Source organism: Pectinophora gossypiella, chromosome 27 (assembly GCF_024362695.1).
Source record: "Pectinophora gossypiella chromosome 27, ilPecGoss1.1, whole genome shotgun sequence".
Lineage (NCBI taxonomy): Eukaryota > Metazoa > Arthropoda > Insecta > Lepidoptera > Gelechiidae > Pectinophora > Pectinophora gossypiella.
The window spans coordinates 6520086-6548079 of record NC_065430.1 but is presented as its reverse complement, the minus strand read 5'-3'; the positions used below and the strand labels follow the sequence as shown (position 1 = coordinate 6548079).

Below are 27994 nucleotides of genomic sequence, written 5' to 3'. Positions count from 1 at the left end.
TGTTTGGGTAGATAAATTGATATTTCTGTTTATTTGAGTAGATATATTGAGTATAAAAATTAACGTCTTCTTCTATGGTGTGGGTTCTGAAGTGGATTACAAACGTCATCAACCCTGGTATCAGGGTTATTAGTGAGCCGCCAAAGGCCCCTGACATGGCTCATGAAACGACTACGTAATTACTAAGTAGTGTGAAAATGATGATTGTAATGCATTTGCTTGGAATAAAGAGGGTTTACTTACTCGTTACTATATAATAAAATAAAATCAACTAATGAACTCACATGATTTTATTGAAATAAATATTTTATCTACATATATTACTTTATACAATTCGCACTGATAAAATACTTTGCGATAGTTAACGATTCTTTTACACAAGATTGGAATGATACATATTTCGAACACTTATTCTTACAATCGGATAATTAAGTTCTTTTTCGAGCAAAATTCATTCATTATAGTACGCTAAATACTGTCCACTTTTACTGTTCTATTTTAAAAGCAAAAGACTAAGATCGTTGGCGTGAAAATGGCGCCAAATGGATACGTAGGTACTTGGCTTTGTTATTAGAATATCTTGTAATAAATCCACAGCTGTGCGGGAATTCATTATTCGGAACTGAGTTGCATTTAATAATATTTTATTTTTGACACGCGATCAACCATTTTCAGTTTTTTAATATGCCGCCATCTTTAATTAAGCGTCTGCCTATGAAGGGTTAGATAACCTCAAAAAGTTTTTTTTTGTTTTTAAAAACAAAAACATGGAACAAGGAAGAGAATACAGATTAGGCAGTAACATTAAATTCTTAACAAATTAACTAACTTCGCGACGACCTTACCATTCGACTCTTCAGTTGGTGATGGGGTTGCCCTGTAACAAAAAAATACGTTGAGGAGAAATAAACCTTTACCTTTAAGTAGCTTCATTTGGTTTGTTACACAGACGACGTCGAGCCTTTAAACAGACTGAAAGACCGAACCAACCAAGGTATAAGAATACCAGGTATCCTCAAAAGTGACAGCTAACATTTCAAGGTTAGCCCAGCTGACGTTATCCCGCCCTGCGTTGCCATTTCATAAAAAATAAATTACCCACGTCCAATGTTTTTATATTTACTTTGCAAGGAAATTTAGAACTTTTAGTAAAAGATTTACTTACAGTTCTAATGATTTTTATATGTGACATGTAATAGTAATTAAATACATTAGTCAGTAATTCACTAACAATAAAATTTACGTCCTTGGAATGTTGGAGATACCAATTTAATGGTAACACAGTGGTAACTCTTACGTCATGAATGGGCTAGCAATGGCGGCTTGTCATAGGATTGAGCATAGCTGTTTTCTTATACCATGGAACCAACGTTCGTCCTCTCGTGGCCTTGATCGTAGTCCCCTACGCTGCCAGTGCCGAGCTAAATATACGCGACCGTAGCCGCGCCCGCGCGCCGTCAACATCGTTTCGTAATAGGAACAAAGTCAACTCGTTAGGTAACAACGACAAGTGTACTACGAGTACAAAAAGAACATAGCTTAACGTAGCGTCACGCCCTGTAACCCCGAAGGGGGTAGGCAGAGGTGTATAGTACTAAGGAATGCGAGATCTCGTCTAATAAAAAAAATAAATTAATATCAATTTTATTATTTTTTTAATTTTTTTTTTCTTCGTATCAACAGTGGCTACAAGTTGTCTTTGATTACTTGTGGCTCTGCCCACCCCATTAGGGATTACGGGCGTGAGTTTATGTATGTATGTATGTATTTAATTTTTTTTAATCAGTTCAATTTTTTTTATTTTTTTGAAAAAAAAAAATATTAATTCGGAATCAATCCCGAAGCAGAATATGATGAGATCCCATTCGAGATTGACGGGATTGGGCGAATCTCCTCGAGTTATACCTTTTGTTTTGATTATGCTGATTTCCAAACAAAACTTAATTATTTAGTTAGTAATATTGAAGAATAAAGGTTTATGTTTTATTTCAAAGAATATTTTGTTTTAATTAACCTCACTATCACAAACAAGCAGTTTTTATCGTTTTCAGCCATCCTAACTTAACATTTTTTTATGAACTAGACGAGATCCCGAATTCGGTATCTCACGAGATTGATATTTCCAATCCCGAGGGATCTCGAATTTGCGATCTCGAGTCGGGATTGCATTTCCTATATGGTACACCCACTCTTCGTCAAGAGACCGCGATAGCTCTTGTTCGGAGAATGCGTGACGTATCGCAGGTCCGGTTTTAATGTATATGTGTGTCGTAGGTTTCACCTAAATAAACTTTTTTATTATTATTTTTTTTAAACAACTGAATTCGACTTTATGATTGCATTCATGTTTCGATCATAGATAATTGGGTCGTGTACTAGGTTCAAGACAAATCATGAAATTCTGATTACTAAATAAAGACACATCTGAAACTAATTAAAAACATTTTCTTTTTTCTTTTTAATGTATTTATGAATTCAAGAAAAACGTAACAATAAGTCCGACATTTTATCACGTTTTTCTATGACGTCACAGTGTGCTTTTTCATACAAGTTCCATAGTCATTTCGTGTTTTGACGTTTAGTAAAAAGTAACTGATTCGACTAGTTGGGTACAGGAGGATTAAAATGACCACATCGGAACAATTCATCTAAGAAAGCAATATTACAATTTGACATTTGCGCATGTAAAAGTAAGTGCGCAATTCAAACAAATGTCAAATTGCAATATTGCTTCCTTAGATGAATTGCTTCGATGTGGCCATTTTAACCCCCCCGTACCCAATCAGCCATTTCTCTGAAAGGTTTTCTCGCGATGCTGCCCTTCATCAGTAAGCACGTGATAGACATTATTATCCAAAAATGAATCAAGTCTTCAAGTATTTATCATAATTTCATCAGTTTCACGGATTCCGCTTGTTACCGTTACCACTGATAGCGATAACGCTATCTCGCATGTGATTTGTGTCAGTGTTACATTCCATTGTCATTTAACGTAGGTATGTATTTAGTCGCTATCATCTTACTAATATTATAATGAACTAGCGACATAAACTAGGAAAAAATGAAATTATTTACGACATCACATTAAAAACCTCAAAAATAACAGTATTTCTCCACAATTTATTGGATGTTATTATACATATAAACCTTCCTCTTGAATCACTCTATCTATTAAAAAAAAAACGCATCAAAATCCGTTGCGTTGTTTTAAAGATTTAAGCGTACACAGGGATATAGGGACAGAAAAAGCGACTTTGTTTTATAATATGTAGTGATGTGAAAGTTAAACGCAGCTTATGCATCAGAATAACACACAGGCTTTAACTACAATCGCTATCGACCCACTAGGGTTGATTAATTCTTTCAAATATTTTTCCTCTCAGACGACGCCCTGAGCCGAGGTTCGCGCCCAACTGGGCACCCTCAGGCCTGTTGTCTTAAACGTTGTACCGGGTGAGAGCCTTCAGCGCTCCCCATTTGTCCGGCCAAGTAGTTAATGCCATCTGCGGCAAATCTACAATAAGTCACGTCAAAAAAAAAAAAAAAATTTAACTACAATCACTTGGTCACATCAGGTAGGTGTAATAAGCCCCTAAAGTAAGACCCAGAGGGGGTGAGCTCGACACCCGATACATATTTGTGCGGGGCGGTGGGTTACCTTTATATAACGGCCTCCGTGGTCCTGTGGTTAAGCGTTGTGCTCACGATCCGGAGGACCAGGGTTCGAATCCCGGTGGGGACAATTGTAATTGTAATTGTAAAAATGTTTATTTTTCATAAGAAATACAGAAAATATTAGTACAATAAAAACCCCACAAAACCAATTCCTCGGTTTGTCTGTGGGAGTGGAGTTCGCTTAATGTTTAAGATACTTAAAGTTAACTTATAGCTAAGAGATCTTTTGCATGAGATGTTTAAATAAAGATTTTCTAAATTTATTTATATTGCACTCCTGACGTATCAAATCACTTTGTGATCCCTAGTTTGCTTAGGACGTTACAAGCTGATCACCTGATTGTCCCAAAAGTAAGATAATCCATGCTTCGGAAGGCATGTTAAGCCATTGGTCCCGGTTATAACTTACTGATTACTAAGTTAGTAGTGGTTACATGAGTCATGTCAGGGGCATATGGCGGTTCAGTAATAACCCTGACACCAGGGTTGATGGGGTTGGTAATCCACCTCACGATCCATACGATAGAAGAAGAAGATTTATATTAAATTCTGTAAAGAGGATAGATTAGACTCTCCCGCGCATTCTTGAACTGCAGATAATGCTTTGACCTACACCTTAACTATATATTACATATAGTTAACTATTATAACTTAAAGATAATATATACAGGATGTTAGTGACAACGTAACGAATACTGAGGGTGATGATTAAGTTCATGATTCTGAGTTGATATCAAGTGGAATTTTCCGCCGCAAAATTCATGTTCTTTTTGCGTTTTTTTTCTGAAATTATTTTCAATTCTATACTTTTGGGATGAAAAATTCTACTTGATATTCAGAATAATGAGCTGATACCTATATACCTCTCAATGTTCGTTACGATGTCACTAATACCCTGTACAAGTACGTATGGGTGTTAGTGACATCGTAACGAATACTGAGGGGGATGATTCAGACCATCATTTTGAGTTGAATTTCCTGTCGGAAAATCCATAAAAAAAACTTTAGTGTTTTTGTTTTTATTCTCTTCAATTCCATACTTTTGCGACGGAAAATTCCAATTGATATCAACCCATGGTGTGAATCGTCCCTCAAAGTTTTTGTTACAATGTTCTAAATTTACTAATTGCATCTTCAGAAATAAAAATATTCTAAGTTTACACAAGACAAGGTACGGTTATAAATTGAAAATACTACTATCAAGTCGTTCAGAAAAATATTAAAATCATTTCTCCTAAGCAGTATTTTTGCTAAGGAATGTTTGTAAGGTATGTTTGTTTATTTTTTGACTGTGTCGAGAAAACAACTTCTGTAACAAATTTTCTTTCAAATATTCTTCCACTGAGACGACGCCCTGAGCCGAGGTTCGCGCCCAACTGGGCACCCTCAGACCTGTTGTCTTAAATTTTGTACCGGGTGAGAGCCCTTAGCGCTCTCCATTTGTCCGGCCATTAATGCCATCTGCGGCAAATCTACATTAAGTCACGTCAAAAAAAAAATTAACAAATTGCATTAAAAAAAGAACTTTAAAAATATGTCATTAACACCCTGTATATCATACGAGTAGTCACAACCACAGTTCATAGATCCGACACGAGTATTAGAAGAAAACAACATTAAATCTAACGTTCTATTAAGGGGGATGAACTGGGGAAGTCTTTGGAAAAGGTTTAGTACGATCGGCGATCTACTGTGAACCGGCGTACGTCGCTATAAGATTGTACTGTCATGAGCCATATAATGTTAGGACTCTGTCGCACTAACACATTTGACATTTAGTGAGACTTACAGTTCAATTTGTCAAAAAAGTTAATGTGACATGGTACCAAAGTGTATACATATTAATGCTCGTGACCGTATGTTCCATGGAGTACACTATGTTAGTGCACTGGAATGATAGCGATGTAGTCTACACGTGTGAGGCCCGCCACGTTGTGCAATAGGCTAGTTTCCAACTAGTCAAATCAGTTACTTTTTACTAAACGTAAAAACATGAAATTACTAAAGAATTTGTATGAAAAAGCACACTGTGACGTCATAGAAAAACGTGATAAAATGTCGGACTTAATACGTTTTTCTTGATTAAAATACATAATCAATGGTGCTAATTCCTGTAAATACCATCTAATTTTATTTTAAGTTATATCTGTCATTTTCTTATCCGCCGAAAAGGAAAGGGACGGGTAATCGACAAGCATAAAATTTATGGAACACACGTCAATTTTAAGCACAAATCTAAACCAACCGTCTAAAAATTTTACGTCAGTCAATAACCCGACACATTAATTTACTCATTCTTCCTAAAATTAAGAGCTGTGAATCATCCGTCCCTTTCCTTTTCGACGGATATGAAAATGAAGGATATAACTTAAAATAAAATTAGGCGGTGTCTGCAGGAATCGGGGCCAAAATAGATGGCGCTGTACAGATTTTTCTTCGCTTCTTCTTCTTTGCGAGTCGATGGCGATCGATACTAAATTTTTGCTGACCTTGCTGCTTAACCTTCTAATTTCATGGATAACATAACAATATGGACAACAGACATATACATCTTTTGTCTTTGCTTTTGGGTATAAATGATGACCCTATTTATTACACCCAGGCACAATTACATACATGTCCTTACTTATGTTAAATGGAATTATTGATTGAATTACACACACATCTTCCACCCCTTTTTATTCTGATCAAAATAAAGAGAAGCAATATAGGTAACTCGCTCGAGATCGTGGTTACCATGGTTACGCCCCGCCGATTTGCTATTAGACTACACGATCTGGTCGACAAACGGGAGTAACCATGGTAACCCGTGACCTTGACGCATATAGCCTGCCAGACAGGTAGGTGTAATTAGCCCTTAAGGAGTAAAGGGGAGCGCACAGACTGCGTCTCGCTCGCACTTACGTGTTAGACGGTACACGGTTCGAAACAGGGACACAACGCGCGTCAAACCACGCGTCCTCCGAAAACCGACATAAAAACTCAACTTTATAAAACTTAGCAAAGTCCAAGGGTTCAAAAGAAAAAAAAACTGAACAGACAGCTGTTATTAAAAAAAATGGGCTTCCACAGGTAAACGGCATTACAAAAGGTGTGTTCTTATGCTACAAACCAGGTACCATTTGCTGAGACAAAAAATATACCTAACATTCATGGTAAAATCCGACAGAGGGTATTAAGAAGCGCTGGTCAAGTTGGAATCATGGTATAAGAAGATCGGGTATGCTCAATCCTATAACAAGCCGCCATTGCTAGCCCTTTGATGACGTAAGTGTTACCATTAAATTGGTATCTCCAACATTCCATGGACGTATTATTGAAAATTAAGTAAATTACTCGAGTGACTGAATGTATTTAATTAATATTACATACATAAACACTCTATATACGTCCCACTGCTGGGCACAGGCCTCCCCTCATTCAACCGGAGGGGGTATGGAGCATACTCCACCACGCTGCTCCAATTGGAAGACAGAACGAAGTTCGCATTTCAACTTCAACTTTATGGTTGTATGGCAACCGGCCGTCATAGAGTAGAGACAACCATTACTGCCAATGTCAAGTACAGAATTCGCATTTAGTATCCTCTGAGCCTTCCTTCTAAATTCCTGTTCCTCTAAATTCTTTTTATTATTATGAAATGATTTATTTTTTAAATTTATTTAGCTTTGGCGACAAGGCCATCAGCTTAAAAAGAAACGTTAGTTACAATCCATTTACAATCTCATAAACAATACATTCATGAAACTTATGTTTAAATAAAAAAGAAAAGCGAATATAGCCATCAACTTAAAAAAAAAAGAAAAGTAACTTAGTCTAAAATGAAATATTTCCTGGTTTTGTTGGCAGCAAATACGCAAACTACGTCATGCCAAAACGGAAAAAAAATTCTTGTCATAAAAATAAGAGGCAAGACAAAAGATAGACATAACAACTTTTTATAAAAGCATAGCTAACAGATCGATTGTACCAAAAATTCCATCTCTGACGCAGGAATCAATGTCCGACTCAAATCTACAAAGGTCACGTCAAAAAAAAACTGTAGATGGTCAGGTTGGCAGAGGAATACCTAGAAGGACTTACGTTGACCAAATTGGAGATGTCTTTGGAAAAGGTTCAGTATGATCTACTGTGAACCGGCGTGCGTGTATGAAACGTGTGTTAGGATCGAAGCAAATCCAATTCCATGGTCTCTGCTTACCTTGGTGGGAAATAGGCGTGAGTTTATGTATGTATGTATGTATCTCCCCTATCCCTATATCCATCCACATTCTTGAACTTGTACCCCTGACTACCCCAATTGGCATATAGTTGTGATCTTATGTTATGCTTGTAATACCGTGAGCATTCTCCGCTCACTCGAGAAACAATAATGACCGTTGCGTCTGCCCGCTATCGGAGGCATTCAGAGCGGTTCACGTGATTGCGATATTTATAGCCGACACTACGTAGAGATTGGTGCTAATTCCTGTAAATACCATCTAATTTTATTTTAAGTTATATCTGTCCTTTTCTTATCCGCCGAAAAGGAAAGGGACGGGTAATCGACAAGCATAAAATTTATGGAACACACGTCAATTTTAAGCACAAATCTAAACCAACCGTCTAAAAATTTTACGTCAGTCAATAACCCGACACATTAATTTACTCATTCTTCCTAAAATTAAGAGCTGTGAATCATCCGTCCCTTTCCTTTTCGACGGATACGAAAATGACGGATATAACCTAAAATAAAATTAGGCGGTGTCTGCAGGAATCGGGGCCATTGTATGCATGCTCCATACTATACTACACTATGATAGTGCATTGGAATGATTGCGATGTACTATACACGTGCGAGGCCCGCCACGATGCGCAATAGGCTGGTTTCCAACTAGTCAAATCAGACACTTTTAACTAAGTACACGTATAAAGACGAAATTATGGTAACGGTATTCAAATTCAAAAATATCTTTTTTCAGTAGCAGCGTTGCCAGACGTCCCGATTTTGAAATCAAAATTTAATGTCCCGCGCGGGACAGGCTCAGTCCCGCTTTTCGGGAATAACTCGACCGTGCGTGCAACGTACTGAGAAAGCGCGGGCGGATGGCACAGACAAGTGTGTAATAAATAAAACTAATAAAACTTTAATAATTAAGTTCGAATAAATATTTTTTTTAAATTTTGATTTCCGTTTTTTTTATTCAGAAGACGAATAGAAGATCAATTATTGAACTATAGGGTAAATCTGATTAAAAATATCGTATTTTATTAAAATACATCGTATCAACAGTGGCTGCAAGTTGTCTTTGATTACTTGTGGCTCTGCCCACCCCATTAGGGATAACGGGCGTGAGTTTTTGTATGTATGTATGTATTAAAATACATTTACTGTGGATATTTTTGTTATCTATTGTCACGTAAACGTAATTTGAACTCAAATTAAAAGATAAATACTTAATCAAAAACTTTGTCCCGCTTTCGAAGGAAGAATCCCGCTTTTTTCATTTCACTCAAAAAGTTCAAAACTCCCGGCAACGCTGTTCAGTAGGTAACATAGTTACACTTTGAATCGTCAATTTTACATAACGACCGTCTCATCCGCCTAAAACTACTGCAGCTTCTCATCACCTGTACAGCCGGGGAAAAGAAGCTGCAAGAAAAACCACGGCACAGGGTCCCAGACGTTCTTTAAAAAAAAAAAAAAGTTGATGGAGGCATTTGGGCTAGTGACCCGGGACCAACGGCTTAACGTGCCTTCCGAAGCACGGTATCATCTTACATTTTCAGACAACCAGGTGATTCAGTCTGCACTGTCATAGCCAAACAAAGGACAATCTCACAAAGTGATTTTCGACAGTGGGACATCGAGAATCAAACCCGGACCTCCAAATCCTAAAAAGCAATTCATCTAAAAACAATATTGCTATTTCACATTTATACGCATAAAAGCAAGTGGCCTTTTTAAACACTCTAATGGCAAAAATCAATACATAAAAAATATCATTGGCTGTTTTCCTTGACTTGAGGTCATTTAGTAAACAAAAAAACGAGTCTTGATTTGCCTTCGTCTACTTTAGAAATAAAATAAAATTTAACAAAACGTATGAAATAAAAGTGGCGTGAAGTTATGTATATGAGTACCTATGAACTATTCCTAGAGAACTATTCCTGATAATAACAATTTTATCCTATTGTCCAACCCACACGACAGAAAAGATCCTATTGTTTTGAGGTGTTGCACTAATAATCTAGACTAGACATACATAAATTCACGCTTATTTCCCACCGGGGTAAGCAGAGACTATGGAACTTCATTGTTTGAGGTTTACGTGGTTATTATCATAATTTTATTAAAAATGGCGAATCGATCTTAACGCGGTAAGAACCTTATTATGTGTTTTAATTGTGGAATTTCAATTTATGGAACTATCCACATAGGGTACTTAAATATATTTTGTTTACATAAATAGCCTATATACGTCTCAATACTGGGCACAGGCGTCCCCTCAATCAACCGGAGGGGGTATGGAGCATACTCCACCACGCTGCTCCAATGCAGGTTGGTGGAGGTATATTTTGTTTATAAAATAATAAAAGTACTGTCCTGTTCTATGAAGAAATAATTCTCTTTGAACAAATAAATCAATTAAAACAGAAGCAATCTCTTTCAGAAGTAGATATTAGGACAGCCCCAGATATTCCATATAAAATCTCAACCTTACCGTGTGTGTGTGCGAGCGAGACCGAATGTCTGCGCGCTCCCTTAATCCTTAACGACATATCGCTTAAATAGCCTGAAGTGGCCCTTATCGAGGGGATAAGGTTAGTCATGGTATAAGAAAATCAGGTATGCTCAATCCTACGACAAGCCGCTATATGACATTGCTAGCCCTTGATGACATAAGTGTCACCACTGTGCTACCATTAAATTGGTAGCTCCAACATTCCAAGGACGTAAATTTTGTTATTGAAAATTAAGTGTATTTAATTTGTCACATACAAAAATCATTAAAACTGTACGTAAGTCTCGTACTAAAAGTGCATAATTTCCTCGCAAAGTAAATTCAAATTCATGACTAATATAGTTTTTAAGTGACTGAACGGAGAGCCGAAGTTGGCCAAATGAATACATATCTCAGATAGCAATGAGTTTTATTCATAAAGGTGAATCTTACCCAAGTGCGGGATATCCAAATGAGGGTCTCGTTGTTGAGTCTAGGCCCGATGAGCGGGTTCATCTGCACCATGTACGCGCACAGCCAGCTGGAACGTACATACAATATCTAGTTAGAAGATCTGCTTTCACTTATAAACTTTATCCCGATGTCACATAACATAACCTCACAACTAATGGTTGATGGGGTTGGTAATCCACCTCATAAACCACACGATAGAAGAAGAACTATATCCCAGTTGTGGTAGTCACATGTACATGCATTTCAAGATGAACTAAGTATCCACACCTCACACAGTCATCTCTTAGACCAACTTGATAGGTGGTGAGACATAACACCATCTATAATGGTTGAGTCAACTGTGTTAGTGAAAATGAATCCTAATTTAGTTATGAAATAAAAGGCCTATTATAAGATTATAAGACTTGACAAACTAACTTTCTAGATTGCCATTATCAGTCCAATAGACTAACCAAGTGAGTGAAAAAGAATTGAAAACTATTGTTGTAGTTTTAAAATGGATATAGGTACCTTAAAATATATAATATGAGTTAATATTTGACTGTAGTCATAATATATGAGTTAATTATGTTTAATGTCTTGGGGATAAGACTGCAAAGAGCAACAGAATCTAAATCTGACTAAGAATGAAATAGAAATAGCTAGAAGAGACCTTTATGTTGTAAAGATGCACTACACAGGGGATTTAACACATTCAAGGACAGAACGTCTAATGACGTTCCAATTTCAAGTTGACATACTACCTATTATGAACCATCAATGACCCATGGCCTCTGTCCGTGAAAGGGTTAACAGTCTTTTATTTATTTTTTAAATTGTAAGTTTGTTTTGCGATTTTAGTTAAATAAATGGCATTGAAATTGAATGTTAAATATCTTGAGGACATGACTGCAAAAAGGAAGAGAATACTAAATATCATTATAATGCCAACAGTAACTTTATGAAGAAGACATGCCTACTCTCTACCATTTTAACTATACCATTTTTATTGCAAATAAATGCATTATGGGAATTGAGTAGAAATCTTATTACATGTTTTAGGACATTATCAACAACTTAATTACTAAAAAGGATCTAGTTCAAGGGTAAGAGACTACGTTGTAATCGTTCTACATCCCTAATAGTTTTATAAGAGAATTTTATGATCAAGTAAGGGTCGCTTCAACTCGCTTCTAGTGCATGACTATATGGTATGACTAATACACATAGAAAGAAAGGAATACTTACAACAACCAGCACGTAGCTGCTGTTAACATTAACACGACCTGGATGATGCTGGAATGAAGGAGGAAACACAGTTTAATACATGGAAATTCCAAAAAATGTTGGTGCAACAAGGTGAAGTACAACTTACCCTCTGTTAGGTCCTTTAGGCGCAAAGAAAGGGCAAATGATACCAACTACGCCCCATAGGACGGTGAAAACAGCGATTGGAACGGCTGAATAACCCATCTTGAGATTAAATATACGATATTTTCGTAATTTGTTCTATCTCAAACAAAACATCAGCTGCCCCAAGATGGAGGACTAGTTCGTAAGATTGGCAGCATTGGGTAGTCATATGACATCTCTACGTTTTGTTGCTTCTAAAACAAATTAAAACCATAGCAACTAAATGCAAGAAAAAAACTAAATACATTTTGCTTATGTTTTTTTTAATATTACGTGTTTACCTTCAAAAAACATCACTCTCACATGATTATTATATTGTTTTAAACATTAAAATAATTTCACAACATTAAACTTGTAATTGGTACATATTCAAGCACAAACAAAACGTATCCTTTAAAAAACTGATATGGTTGCGCCATCTAGTATCGAGTAGCGAAAATGATTTAAAATTGTCAAAATGGATAGATGTCGCTACCGAATTGGAATACCGAAGACAAAGACCATCCTTGACCGAAGAAGATTATATAAATCTTATAATCTCCTTTACTTAATTTCTGGCAGTTCAAAAGAAAATAAAATTGACAAATATTATCAAATTACCGGTTAGTAATATGCCAATATTTTGGCATAGTTTTGGTTGTAAAATTATAGTATTTTAAAAACAATGGACCCAAAAATGTAGAAATCGAAATTATTGTTCTGATGTCAGGTCAAGTGAATGTAGACTATGCCGTCATTCTTATCTGGCTAACGATCTGTTCCCTTTACACAAGTCTTTTGGCCATCACTGCTTTCTGTGTAGTATTTGTTCTGTAAGTACATGATATTATTTATATAGCTAGTTATTTAATACCTTAATACATCTGGTGGGCGGTAGATTTTCAAATAAAAGCATAGCTGGAGCGGAGCTATTCACATATATATTTATTCAAAATAGCGTTCTAGAGTTTTTCAATAGTTCTGTTGTATTTTAAGTAGGAAATACTTTCATACCTTATTTTAATATTGTTAAATTACGCGCTAAAAGGAAAGGTCTCAAATCCCAGACATCTAGAACCTAAAATTATTAATGGTAATTGGCAACACTGAATTAAAAAAGTTTGAATTCAAATAAACGTCAAACGGATTTTGAATGAGAAATGCCGTTGTTGTGTTTATTTTGAAAGGAATTTATAGAAAAGCGAGTTAATTGAAGCAAGAATAGGTTTTTATTAAGATAATGGAGTTATTAGTTATTGCTTGAGGTTGTTTACTTTGAAGTTGTTTAAAAATGGACGATACACAACTCAGCAAAGCTTCGGACGCTGGGGCAAAGTAAGTTGTTTTTATTTCAACACTGAAACAGCAGAAACACGTCTGTTTTATCTCTGAGGAAACAGGAGATTTTTTTGTTCAGCTGTCCCAGATAAGTTGCGGTCCCGGGTTCGAATCCCGGACATATCACAAAAAACACTTTGTGATATAATGCCTAGTTTGGGATCACGACATTCAATAAAGTCGGTACGGTACAGTAATATAGTTAATAATGACAAAAAATAGTCTAAATTACACACTTGTACACAAATCAAATACCGCATTTCTAGTACACAATGTAGAAGGAAAGAAGTATTGATTATTCCAGGACACCACATAATGTTAAGAGTTGACAGTTAGAGCTTAAATTCTTCAGAACTAACATTTATGAAACATTTACATAGACAATCGCTTGTGTAGTCATATTATTATATTATTTTAATTTTTCCTTTAAATTTTAACCTCGTAAGGCCGAGATTTCCAGATACAATAGTTAAACAATGGGTTTTGGATTTTAAAAGGACATTCGGTCTTACGACTTTAGGTTAATAGCTATGAATGTTATTTTTATTCTTAACTTCACATAAGCTAGTTTTTATTTATTTATTTGTACACAATGAAACAGACACAAGAAACATACAAAGAAAACAGATAGTACAGGCAAGTTTTTGTTTTTTTTTTGTTTATTGACATTTGAATATTATTGTATTGGGAGATATGTAATAATAATATTTTGGTCTGTGTAAGATGAAATAAATGTCTTGTGTCAATGTTATTTACTGATTCATCAAAGTTATTTATTAATAGAGGCATCCCTTTGGGACCAAAAAGACCTCACCCAGCATAAGTAGTTTCTTTGATGTTAAATGAGGCATGAACATGTTTTAATATAAATACTTACAAATACTTATATATTTATAATAAAATCAAAATATCATATTTCATATCATTTCAGCTTACGCATAAATCAACTTAACAGATGATGTTCCAAATGCTTTATGTAGTTTGTTATTAATTAAATAAAACTTTTATTGTCTTGTCTTCCAGGGTTGATGAGGTTGGTAATCCACCTCACAACCCACACAATAAGAAGTAGATTGTCTTGCATTGTTTTGGCAATATTCTAATGTTGCCAAAATATAGCCAGCATACATGCTTATGTATGCTAGGTAGTCTCCCAAGAGAAAGGCATCATAGCCTCAAACAAAAGAGACAGGTGTCATAGCCAGACACAATAGATAAAAGCATCATAGCCTGAAACAAATGAAGAAAGGTACACTGAAAAAACATAAGCACATTGAGAAAGGAAACATTGGTCTAACAGAAAGCTTGGTGAGGCATGGGCACTTAGTTCATCTTCCAAAAGATGTTCAAATTTAAATTCGAAAATATCTTTATTCAGTAACTGACATAGGGCTCTAGACGTTCTTAACAAAATACATTTGATTGTGCCAATGAGGAACTTTCCCCAAAAAAATATACATGGTCTTCTTCTATCGTGTGGATTGTGAGGTGGATTACCAACCCCATCAACCCTGGTGTCAGGGTTACTATTGAGCCGCCAAAGGCCCCTGACATGGCTCATGTAACGACTACTAACTTACACCAGTAAGTAGTAACATATACATGGTGTTGTACAGATTTAATATGATTTTTTCAGTACTGGTGTACATAATTATTTAAAAGTATCATGTAATGGCATCATCATTGGCCACAAGATCTTGACAGGATCTCTTGATGTATAAAAAATATTGTTGTTTGATATTTGGTTCAGATATAGTATAGAATTATGGTGCTACCTATATTGCTTCTCTTTATTTTGATCAGAATAATATTAGGTGGAAGATCTCTAGTGCCTGGGTGTAATAGCAAGGCTCATCATTTATACCCAAAAACAAAGATAAAACATGCGTATGTCTGTTATCCATGAAATTAGAAGGTTAAACGAAGGAAAATCTGTACAGCGCCATCTATATTTTTTTGGGGAAAGTAGTCGGGAAAGTCCCTCATTGGGATACCTAATGAGCTTATGTTTTACATTGTTTTAAGTTTACGCGGTTCAAGGTTCATGGGTGCCATGATCATGGCACTTGCAACAGTGTCGAAATATTGGGAGTCTCATATCCCTGCTTTGAACGCGGTAAGAACAGGTTATTATGTGTTTTAATTGTTAGCTTACGTTGTATTGTTATGTATATTTCCAGAAGGAAACGCAGATCGTCGATTCTGAAAAGCCAGCGTCCGCCGCGCGCGCCGTTCTCGGAGCTCGAGTTCAACGTCGCCACCCCCACTGACACCGGCAAGAGCCGCCGCGTCAGCTTCTCTCGCAGGACCGGGGTCGCGTGAGTGCTTACAATGTTGCTTGTTACTATTATCTATTCTCTTTATATATACGGTACAAAAAAAAAAAACAATTAACGAACTCCTCTGTGCTTCGGAAGGCACGTTAAGCCGTTGGTCCCGGCTGCATTAGCAGTCGTTAATAACCATCAATCCGCACTGGGCCCGCGTGATGGTTTAAGGCCCGATCTCCATAGGGAAGGCCTGTGCCCCAGCAGTGGGGACGATAATGGGCTGATGATGATGATGATATACGGTTCATATTTGGGTCTTCAGAAAGAAACATTATTAGGACACCGCAGACACGGATTACAAACTTTATACATTATAATGACATCACATCAATAGACAAATAATGCACATATATTTTCTATATAGGAACATGGAAAACGAACACAGAAACTTATACCTAAATTAAATGTGTGATCTTTAGACTATAAGCTGCTCAGTTCAATGGTTTGTTGCCAAAAATAATATTATTTTTTATTTTCCAGGGAATTCGTAACAAATGAAGCCACTACAACATGGAAAAACTTTTATGAAGAGCACAACAAAACCTTAGAGTCGTCTGGAAACGACTCGGAGGTGAATCCGCCGCGGCAGTCGGTCGGCTGTCTCGGGAAGAGAATATTCGACCAGCAGTTTCAAGAAGTAGAAGCCGTAGACTACACGTGCAACCTGAATGATGGCCGCGGCGTCGAGACGTCCATCAACAACGTCAACTTTGAACTAGCCCTAGAATGCTCGGCAGACGAACGTAAACCCCACCAGAATTTTGAGCTAAGCGAGTTCACGGAGCAACAAAGCAGGCTGTTTGGCGATGACCTCGCTGTCTCAGGGGTAGGGGAGATTTCGGACAAAATCAATGTCAACTTCTCCGTAATGCAACAAGTCGGCGACGACCTTGACGAAATACAAAAGGATTTAGAACAACACGCTAAAGAAAAGAATGTTGTGTGCGCTGGCCCCACGGATAGGAACAATCTATCTGAATATATAGAAGTTGATCTCAACACTACACACGCTGCGATGAAAGCTGAAGAATCAGACATGTCTATAACTGACACAATTCACAGTCCGAAAGTTAATGTTTCCAGAACAAATGTTTCTACGCATAATGAGAAATCGATGAATTTAGATTGGGTTGCTGATAAAGAGAATATTTTGGTCAATCCTTACGTTGCGCCAAAAGAGACTGATAACTTCGCCATTAATGAAGAACCGGATAAAGTGTTGGTGTTTGATGGAAAAAGATTGACTATACAGTCTGATAAAGAACCGTTATCTGACTACCGCAAGACGCTATTACCAAATACAGATAAAGAGAAAACTCCACAGAGGAAAACAATAGTGCTAAATGTGGATGACGATTTGCCGAATTTCGTTGATAACCCGCACGTATCTATGTCGCATCACTCTAGAAATATGAGCGTGGCCAACAACACCGTATTTGGGAATGACGGAGACCTGTCTATGACGCAACCCTTAGCTGCCAAGCTGGAGACCAATACAGAAAAACGAAAAACCATTCTCTTTGAAGATGCCATGAACGACATATCCGTAACCCAAGCGCTACCCACCAACATAATGCAGGAGAAAGTAGAGAAAAGGAGGACCATCGTTTTTGACAGTGACGGCGCTGATATATCGGTCACGCAGGCCGTGCCTTCTAACTTGCTTATTACTGAAAAAGATTCGCACGATAAAGCTGCTCTTGAGAAGCGAAAGACTATTGTCTACGAAGACGACGATGGCAATATTTCGATTACACAAGCTCTTCCCACTAACGTTATCTTGAGCGAACGTAACGAAGTTATTCCTGTTAAAAGAAAAACTATAGTTTTCGAGACTGACGCAGGCAATATATCGGTAACCCAGGTTGTGCCGTCCACCATTATTTTGACCGACAGACCTGAATCTATCGTGTTTACCGAAAAGACCGGCAACATATCCATCACCCAAGCCGTTTCCTCCAATTTGATTCTAGTTGAGAAACCCAAGTCGCCTGAAAAACTAAGTTCAAAAGACAGCAAACATACTCCTTTGCAGAAATGTGAAAGTCTTATCGAGCGCGTTGTAAGACAAGAATACGAAATTATCGAGAAGAGCGTTATGTACGACCAAGAGGTAGACATATCTGTTACCCAAGCTGTACATTCAAACTTAATTTTATCGGAGAAAAGGAAAAGTATCGTCTATGACGATGGAGACATCTCTATGACTCAAGCAGTGCCTTCTAACTTGCTTCTAACCGAGGAACGATCTGAAAAATGCAAGACTGTTATCTACGAAGACGACACTGCTGATATATCTATGACTCAAGCCATTCCAAACGTAATACTATCTGAAAACACCCAAGATTCCAGTAACATTATTGAACGATTCATTGACAAAGTCGAGCCTTCAAGTGAAAAACGAAAAACAATCGTTTATGAAGAGGATGAGGGCGATGTTTCAATGACGCTAGCGGTGCCAGCGGGTGCTATTCTGATCGATACCGACAATATGTCTGATAAATCGAACTCTACTAAAGACGCTGGCGAAACTACGCCGACATCGTCCGGATCGACGGTGTTGCAGGAAGCAGAGAGAGTGGATTCCAACGAAGCGGACATTTCAGTGACCGGATCCGATGACGTCATGGAGGACGTGCAGATAAAACCAACGCCTTTATGCAAAGATAACGTCAAAGTATGCGTCTCCGAGAGCGACAGCCGCTCGTCCTACGAGAACTTAGTGCAAAGACACAGAAGAGATTCCATCAAACCTATTCCACAGGATATTATGGCTTTAGAGAAGAAATTGCTAAGCGTGTCCAACTATAAGAACGCTACCTTAGAAGCTTCTCATTTGCAAGATGTCCTGGTATACCAAACATCGACCAACCCTGCCCCTATAAAACCGAGTAGAAACGACCAGAAAGAATTTCTAACAGAAATATCTTCCTCGTCAGCGATCGCCGGACAAACAGACACCGATAATAATATGAAACAGTCTTTGGTCGATATACCACCGACATCGGCCACAGAAACTGAGTCCACTGTGACTTCCAGTCCGCAGAAATTACAGTCGCCCAAATCATTAACTCCTAGATCTGAACCTTCTGACCCTAACCGCGTGACGTCAGGACCCCATTCCCAGTCTGATATCGGCTACGGCCTCATAGAGTCAGCTTCAGCCGTGTCCGAAATTCGAAGCACGATACAAAAATCGATCCTAAACGATCTTCTTGATATGCGGGACGGGTTGGACGGGGATGGCATCGACGACAAAAGCGTCACGGCCAAAATACCATCAGAAACCAAACCCGAAATGGTCAACCCTGATACTTCGGAAGACAGTCTATTTTTCATCATGAAAGACAGCACAGATGAAACTGAGAAGTCTGATGAGGAAAAAAGCGTTATCACGAAGAACCTCGCGAATCACAAATTGGCTGTAATGAAGAAAAAGGCTCATCTCGTAGACACATCGCCTCTGCAGATCGAATTTAAGAACTGCATGGAGGATATTGGAAAGAAGCTTATTGAGCTACAACAAAGGGGCGAATCTGGTAGCCCGCCGCACAACAGACACTTCGAAAGGGTCTTCAGCTCTGACGTAGACTCTAACAACAGCAGGCGCAAGAGCTACAAAGACGTGGACTCTACGAAAGATATACTAGACATGCTGTCGCAGTTCACAGACAAAGAAGAGGAGCAAGACCCCATAGAACCTATTAAAGTGAAGGGTCGCCCCGCTCTGGAAGACAAGACGGAGTCGCGGCGAATGAGCACCATACCGCGCAGACAGTCTGTCGTGCTCAGCAGGGAGGATATGCTCAGCAACATCTCGATGGCACAAGCGGTGCTACAGAAGTCGCACAACGCTCACAGCGACAGCGAAACTGACAACGTGTCGTCAACAGAAAAGAGCCAATCGCCCACAAAGACCCCCCGCTCGAGCCCCGAAGTGGTGAAGACTCTTCGCTTCGAAGACGACGAGTCCAGCGACACTAGTACCAAGTTCGAAATGGGCCTCACCACGCCGCTGAAGAAAACCGCCTTCGGTGAAACTTCCTATATGATTGCGGAGAGGAAGAGAAACGACAGTAAGCCTAACGTTATACCTACCTATTTAAAAGATGTTTCCGACGGCATAAAGGCTCTGATGAGTGACTTGGTGAAGCCAATGGCGGACGTGATGCCGTTCGACACGGGGCTGGACAAAGACAGCACACTTAAGCGGAACGTGTCGACTTGCAGCACGCAGATACAAGCCAATCTGATAACGTCCAGCCAGATCGACCTCGACCCCGAGCCGCACTCCAACCCTGAGTCGCTGATGACGCTCTCGGGCAACAAGAAGTTGAAGGGTATCATCAAACCTTACTATGGCAATCCTTCCGCGTCAGAGCCTGGTACCACGTCGGAAAGGTCTTTTGAAGTAGACTGGAGGACTTCTTCCGATCATCATCCGAACCATTACGACAACTTGGCTGGGAGGGAGGAGCTCGATTTATACGCGCCGCTCCGCCCCTACCACGCGGACAGGGCCGTCGACGCGACCGTGCCTGGTCGAGTGATCGTGTTTGACCCGCGCAACCCCCTCAACAACGTGTTACTCGCACCCATAGATATGCAACAGGCCCATAGATACGATCCCACCGGACACAGCTCCGACGATATCGACAACCACAGGCCTCCTAATGACATCGACCGATCAAAACTGGGTAACTTCGCCCAAGTGTCATTCAAAGACGAGGGATCCGAAGCTGACGAAAAGGCCCCCAATAATTACACAACTTATAACGTTCCGTCAATAATACCGAACTTTGTCACGCAGAACGACGCGTGCGTTAAGAAGACGTCAGATGAGAGCTACGCGGACGACAAGCCAGTATCCGTAGACCACTCAGTGGAGACGCTCAATGAGATGAAAGACGAAGAGGTCAATACAGTCATAGTGATGAAGGACAACAAGAGGCTGTTGGAGGAGAGCTCGTCGCTCACGCTGGTCGACGACACGGAGCAGTGCGAGCGGGTGGCGCCCTACTTCGGGGAGCTGGACTCCGGCACCTCGAAGAACGCCTCGCCCAGCCCCACGGTGAGGAGCTCCCGGTCGTCGACCGCGTCGCCCGTCGAAGTGATCTACACACAGTCGAACAAGTTAGACTCGGACCTCAACTCCGAGGACGAGGTCAGAAAGGTCTTGGAGAATAGAAAGAAAAGGAAACACGAGAAGCATAAGTATTGCCAGCTCGCCGACTTGGACGTGACTCCTAAACCGTGCTCGAAGATGTCTAAAATCTCGACCAGTCCGCTGAACGCCCGGCAGCGCTCGCCGGAGAACCTACGCTACCCGGACTCCCGAACGGAGAGCGACACCAAGTCGTACAAGAGAGACACGAAGAGGAGGTCCCAGACGCTAGTCCCGGTGAAGCCGAAGCGAGCGATCGACAAGTCTCCGCACAAGAGTCCCAAACACAAAAAGCCAGGCACCACTATAACCGTACAGCGGCTCATAACAGAGTACCACATCACCGATATGGATAAGGATGTGATAAACACGCAGATTTTGGATGCTATTAGCAACAGAGAGGGCGAGAATGTGATGCAGACGATGAGGTCGATAGTGAGCTCGCCGGCTGGCAAGGATAGAGTGGACGAGGAAGCGGGGGAGGAGATGGGGGACGCGCGGAGCTGTGCCGGTGAGTTGTCGAAAGAGCGGGCGCTGCCGATGGACTGGCAGTCGGGGCTGGTCCACGACCTGTCGCGGAGCTCCGTGCCCGACAGAGAGCTGGGCATCGACGTGGTCGAGAAGATTGACATGCTGCCTTTCATGGGGTGAGTTGGTTTGTAATCAGTTTTAGTTCTTCTTCCTTCTTCTAATCCTTTTATCCCCTGTTGCGATACAGGGCTTGAATAACAGATTTACACTCCTCGCTATCTTTTGTAGCCTCTGTAGAGGTCTGAAGAGTTTTCTACAGTCGGTCAACTAAGCGTCGCCAGGTCTCTTTGGGACCCCTTTTGCGTTTTCCACGCGCACACCAGGTCAGAGCTCGTCGGAACGGGTGTTTCACAGGTCTTCTAAGGACAAGATCACCGCCATTTCCGTGTGCGGATATCGGCCAATACAGTTTTAAATGTAGCAGTAGTTAAATGTAAAAATAATCTCTAAAATTATATTTATATCCCGTGCGAATAGAGTAGACAAATCAGGGTTGCACACCAGCGTTTTGTCTAAATGATAAAATAAATATTTTAGGGGGTTCCTATAGAAATAACGCCATTTTTTGCCAATTTCGGAATGGAAACCTCCGTGCGCGAGTCCGCTGCGCACGTGGCCGGTTTTTTTTATATATAGAGTGTTAGTGACATCGTAACGAAAACTTTGAGGGATGATTCAGACCATGATTCTGAGTCGATATCAAGTGGAATTTTTCGTTGCAAAAGTATGCAGCTGAAATTCTAATCTAATCTAGCCTAAAGATCCCACTGCTGGGTAAAGGCCTCCCCTTCCTCTTTCATTTTTCGCGGTCCTGTGCACTCTCCGTCCAGTCCCTCCGGCAAGCGCCCAAGTCGTCACGCCATCTCTTTCGGAAATTAATTAAAAAAAAACGCTATTAGTTTTCCCTCTCAATATTCGTTACGATGTCACTAACCTGTATAGAGCTGGGGGGTTAAAATGGGGGCAATTTGACATTTGCGCATATAAAAGTAAGTGCGCAATGCAAACAAATGTCAAATAGCAATATTGCTTTGTTAGATGAATTGCTTCGATGTGGCCATTTTAACCCCCCTGTTGGTCATCATCATCTATCATCAATTTAAGAGCCACGCTCTGGTCGGTGTAGCATTTTCCTTTCCAGTCTATCAAAGGCCAATTCCTTGACTTCCCTATAAGACACGACGTTAACCTTTTCTTTAATCTGTTCCATGTAAGCTCTTCTTGGTCTTCCCCTTCTAGCTTTCCTTCTGATGTTTTTAATAAATTCGTCGTGTCTTATTAGGTTTCCAATCATCTTGCCTCTACTGTCCTCAATCATCATCAGCCCATTAACGTCCTCACTGCTGGGACACGGGCCTTGCCTATGGATGGACAGGGAGATCGGGCCTTAAACCATCACGCGGGGTCCTCAATAATTCTCAGTATTTGTCTCTTTTCCCTTACTCTTGCTAGCACTTCCTCATTTGTAATCCTTTCTGTCCAACTTATTCTTTCCATCCTCCTCCAACACCACCTAAAAAAAAAAGAAAAAAATAATAAAAAAGTTTATTTAGGTAAAGCACCTGTAGGTAAACACCCCCCCCCCCCCCCCCCTGGTAGGTCACCTGTTGGTGATCTAGAAACAAATACTAAGGTGAGTCCAACCCGCAGCCGCGAGTGCGAGTGGGAGTCGTCGAGCGAGGAGGGCTGGTCGTTCAGGCTGCTGCACGGGCGGCTGCGGCTGGTGGTGCGCCTGGCCGCCGCGCCGCCCGCCGCCGCCTGGCGCGCCACGCGGCCCGACACGCCCGTCGCCGCGCTGCTGCTCGAGGTCACCAGGCAAGGTGAGCGACCTCCTGACCCCAATTTAGTCATGCAGGACTAACGACTTATCGTGCCAGGTAAACTTACTGATGTAAGTAAGTAGTCGTTACATGAGTCATGTCAGGGGCCTTTGGCGGCTCAATAGTAACCCTGACACCAGTGTTAACGAGGTTGGTACTCCACCTCTCACCTCACAACCCACAAGACAGAAAAACTAAGCCGTATTGCCGTCTATTGACGTCGAGCCAACTGTCTTAGTGAGAAGTTTACCGGTATTCAAACCGGCACTCTCCGTTTGAAAAGCAAGACTTGAAATTAAAAGTTGAGTACGGTACGGTCATGAGTACTGATATGTATACACTTTGAAACCATGTCACATTAACTTTTTTGGCAAATTAAACCGTCATCATCATCATCACCAACCCATTAACGTCCCCACTGCTGGGGCACGGGCCTTCCCCATGGATGGATAGGGAGATCGGGCCTTAAACCACCACGTGGGCCCGGTGCGTATTGGTGGTTATTAACGACTGCTAATGCAGCCGGGACCAACGGCTTAACGTGCCTTCCGAAGCACGGAGGAGCTCGAGATGAAAACTTTTTTTCGTGGTCACCCATCCTATGACCGGCCTTTGCGAAAGTGGCTTAACTTCAACAATCGCAGACCGAGCGCGTTAACCGCTGCGCCACCGAGCTCCTCAAATTAAACCGTGAGTCTCATTAAATGTCAAATATGATAGTGCGACAGGGTTCTAAAGTGGGTACACGATAATGCTCATGACTGTACACTCATGACATTGAGTAAACATGTCATTGTGAACCTTTCTAGATAAAAAGAACGAGGTGGCGGCGCTGTGCGTGCGGTTCGCGGCGGAGGCCATGCGCTACCTGGTGGGGCGCGGCGTGTCGCGCGCGGCCGAGGTGCCGGCGCTGCTGCGGCGCTGCGCCGGCGTGGCGCGCGTGGCGCTGCGCTGGGGCCGCGCCATGCACGACGCGTGGACGCACCTGGCGTACACGCTCAGCGGCGACGGACTGCTGACGCTCAAGGTCGCTAACTTATTTATCTATTCATTTATACAGCTAATGTATATGTGTTTATGTTGTAAATGTATATGTGTGTCGTAGGTTTTACCTAAATAGACTGTCCTTTGTTTGGTAAGGACTTTTCAGGCTTGAATCACTTGATTGTCCGAAAAAGTAAGATGATTCCGTGCTTCGGAGGGCACGTTAAGCCGTTGGTCCCGGCTATTAGCCGTAAAAACACCTCCACCAACCCGCATTGGAGCAGCGTGGTGGAGTACGCTCCATACCCCCTCCGGTTGATTGAAGGGAGGCCTGTGCCCAGCAGTGGGACGTATATAGGCTGCTTATGTTATGTTATGTATTTTATTTAGGTAGGTATACCAACAGTACACATAGTAGACATACAAAGTGACATATCGGTGCTAATTCCTGGAAATACCATCTAATTTTATTTTAAATTATATCTGTCATTTTTTTATCCGCCGAAAAGGAAAGGGACGCGTAATCGACAAGCATAAAATTTATGGAACACACGTCAATTTTAAGTACAAATCTAAAACAACCGTCTAAAAATTTTACATTGGCCAATAACCCGACTGAATTAAGTTGACAGCACACGTCAAACGGTTTGCATACCAGCGATATACCTTTTTGATTCGCCCGGGTTATTCATTCATTTACTCATTCTTCCTAAAATTAAGAGCTGTCAATCATTCTTTTTCGACGGATAAGAAAATGACAGGTATAACTTAAAGTAGAATTAAGAGGTGTCTGCAGGAATCGGGGCCAATATTACAAAATATTGGTGCAAATTATTAATTAAACATTTAAGTAGAAGTCCTGATGAAACTACCATAGAAGTTCCAGTGTATGCATGGGGGTACCTTTTAGCACGTAGGTATTTTGCGAAATTCAACCAGAAATTGTGGTTAATTATCTATAGCATTTTGTTCTCATTGAAATTACACTGTTTTTGATTGTAACCATTTGTTACGGGGTTTTATAAAATTAAGGGGAATTAACAAATTATATAATAATTAATATTTCATATCTTCTTCTTTGCGAGTCGATGGCGATCGATACTAATTTATTGCTGACCAATAAGATACTTATATTTCATATAAGAATTCATAAAGAAGTTTTTTTACTAAATATCTAATTAAATATATATTTACATCTGAAAAAACAAAATAATGCACAATATATCAAATAATTAAAAAATCAAAATACCTACTTAATTAAACATTGTAGCAGGGATCCCTGCATAGTCATACAGACCCCCCCCCCCGCGCCCTTGCCTCGCCTCACCCGGCGCAGATCCCCATGACACTCACCTTAAGGTTATAATTTTTTATTTCCGTTTATTTATAATTAATATACTTATCTAAAAAGTTTGCGAACCCCTACCTTACACTATTGACACTGAACATCTACCCACAGGTGGCGAACATCCCTCTCCGCTCAGTGTGGGAAGTGACGATGAAGATCGAGCTGGTGGTGTCAGACGCGCGCGAGGTCCCGTGGCCGCGCGCGTCGGAGCTGCGCGTGAGCAGCGTCGTGTCCGACATATGTGTGCCGCCCGACGAGCTGCAGCGCGTCACCAGCCGGCTGCGGCACGACTGGGGACACGCGCCACGGACGCTCTGGTCAGTATACTCTAGGGTCACGAGTACTAATGTATACAGGGTGTTAGTGACATCGTAACGAATACTCAGGGGGATGATTCAGACCATGATACTGAGTTAATATCAAGTGGAATTTTTCGTCGCAAAATTCATGATTTTTGTTTTAGTTTTTTTTAAATAATTATCAATTCTATACTTATGCACTGGAAAATTCCACTTGATATAAAGTCAGAATAATGAGCTGAATAATTCCTCTCAATATTTGTTAGTTGATATCAACTCAGAATCATGGTCTGCATCCCATGGTCTGGTCCCCTTAGTATTCGTTACGATGTCACTAACACCCTGCGTCCTTTTCTGTGGAAAAATGTCAGCTATAACTTAAAAAATAAAATGGCTGTAGCACCAGTATGTTAATGATTGTTATTTTCTCTCTTGCAGGAAAGTGTTCAAGTACCTTAAGAATAAAATACGAGACGACGACCTCGTCCTGGGCTTGTGACGTCAGACTCCGTCGAATGTCATAATATGGCCTCCAAGCACTACAAGGATGCCGAAGAAGATAACAGATAGGCAGGTCCTACAGGGTTGCTCCAAAGCACAAAAAGGAACATTATAATAAAGTACCGATTCCGGTTATCGGTATTTTTGCGGTGTTATTTTTTCCGTTACCGTTAGTACCGATTCTGGCAGAGACAAACAAAATTTAACTTGACATTTATAAAACTAAATCTGTCTCTTTTTTACTCATTAGTAAGCACATAAGAGAATATCACCAAAAAATACCGATACCGTTATTACCGGTTCTGACAGAAACTTAATTTAGCTTGACATCTGTAAAACTGTATCTGTCTCATTCTTACTCATTAGTAAGCACACCCCGGACACCTCACAAAAACCATAAAAATACCGTTACCGTTATGTGCCTGCCACAATCGGGAACAGCAAAAACATTAAACAATTCATCTAGAAAAGCAATATTGCTATTTGACATTTGTGTATATGCGCAAATGTCAAATTGCAATATCGCTATAATGTATGAACTGCTTCAATGTATTTTGTTGAGCGGTAGATACGTGTAGGTAAGTTTGACGTTTTACATTAAGTACGCGATTCATCGGGGCACGATGGGTCGGGATCGGACGGTAACACGATACACGGGGCCACGATTTCGCCATACATGTGCCGTTAGAGTGATTGTTCCCACTTTGGGAATGCTCTCGGCAGTAAAAAAGCGCCAAAGTTATGTAAAAAGAGTTTCATTACCTACCCTTTAAGCAGACAGGATCAGAGTACATGAAAGAACAATTTAAAAAGAAAAAAGCAGCCGGTCTCCTTAATACTAAGGAGACCGGCTTAATACTAAGGAGACCGGCTTAGTTTTGGAGGATTTGAGTTTTTCCAACATCACTGTACAGTCATGAGCAATATCATGTACCCACTTTAGGACTCTGTCGCACTAACATATTTGACATTTAGTGAGACTTACAGTTCAATTTGTCAAAAAAGTTAATGTGACATGGTACTAAAGTGTATACATAATAATAATGCTCGTGACAGTACGCGACGCATCGTGCCTGCGTGATAAATTGCGTTATGTTATAGGGCCTTAACATTGCAACAATATAGAAAAAAAATGAGAATAATGATGACGAAATTGAACGGTTTTTCTTAAAATTACTTTTTTTTCCTAATTTTTTATTTCATTTTTTATCTGTTCCCTTTCGTTGTCGTTTTTGCTCTAACAGTGGTCCATTATTAAAGATAAATTCCCCAAAAAGACTGTTTAAATATCGTTCTAAGTTTAAAAAAATAGTTTCTATAATCATAATTTTTTATAGTAAACGAGAAAAAGCCATTAAATTTTTAAAACCATTTAAAAGTGGAATGTATTTTTTGAAATTTTGTAAGTTAGCACTGAACCGAAGGCTCGATTGTTAGCTAGAGCTTTCTTACGTA

The 27994-nt window shown here is 40.0% G+C and overlaps 2 protein-coding genes across 3 annotated transcripts; one reads left to right on the top strand and one right to left on the bottom strand.

Annotated features, from left to right (window-relative positions):
• Window positions 1-275: 275 nt before the first annotated feature.
• Window positions 276-12378, bottom strand: LOC126379027 (V-type proton ATPase subunit e 2-like). Its single transcript, XM_050027614.1, has 4 exons — window positions 12208-12378; window positions 12081-12128; window positions 10833-10920; window positions 276-877 (listed from the first exon to the last, which is right to left on the bottom strand). The coding sequence occupies exons 1-4, from the start codon at window positions 12303-12305 to the stop codon at window positions 857-859; spliced, it is 255 nt and encodes an 84-aa protein (XP_049883571.1). The 5' UTR covers window positions 12306-12378; the 3' UTR covers window positions 276-856.
• A 569-nt stretch (window positions 12379-12947) lies between these two features.
• On the top strand, window positions 12948-26642 carry LOC126378802 (uncharacterized). Of its 2 annotated transcripts, none has more exons than XM_050027200.1 (7): window positions 12948-13057; window positions 15743-15880; window positions 16373-21703; window positions 23238-23407; window positions 24217-24434; window positions 25851-26056; window positions 26477-26642. In XM_050027200.1, the coding sequence occupies exons 1-7, from the start codon at window positions 12948-12950 to the stop codon at window positions 26535-26537; spliced, it is 6234 nt and encodes a 2077-aa protein (XP_049883157.1). In that variant the 3' UTR covers window positions 26538-26642. The 2 variants fall into 2 exon arrangements, with proteins under 2 accessions (XP_049883157.1, XP_049883158.1); XM_050027201.1 differs by lacking the exon at window positions 12948-13057 and adding an exon at window positions 13374-13559.
• Window positions 26643-27994: the final 1352 nt, after the last annotated feature.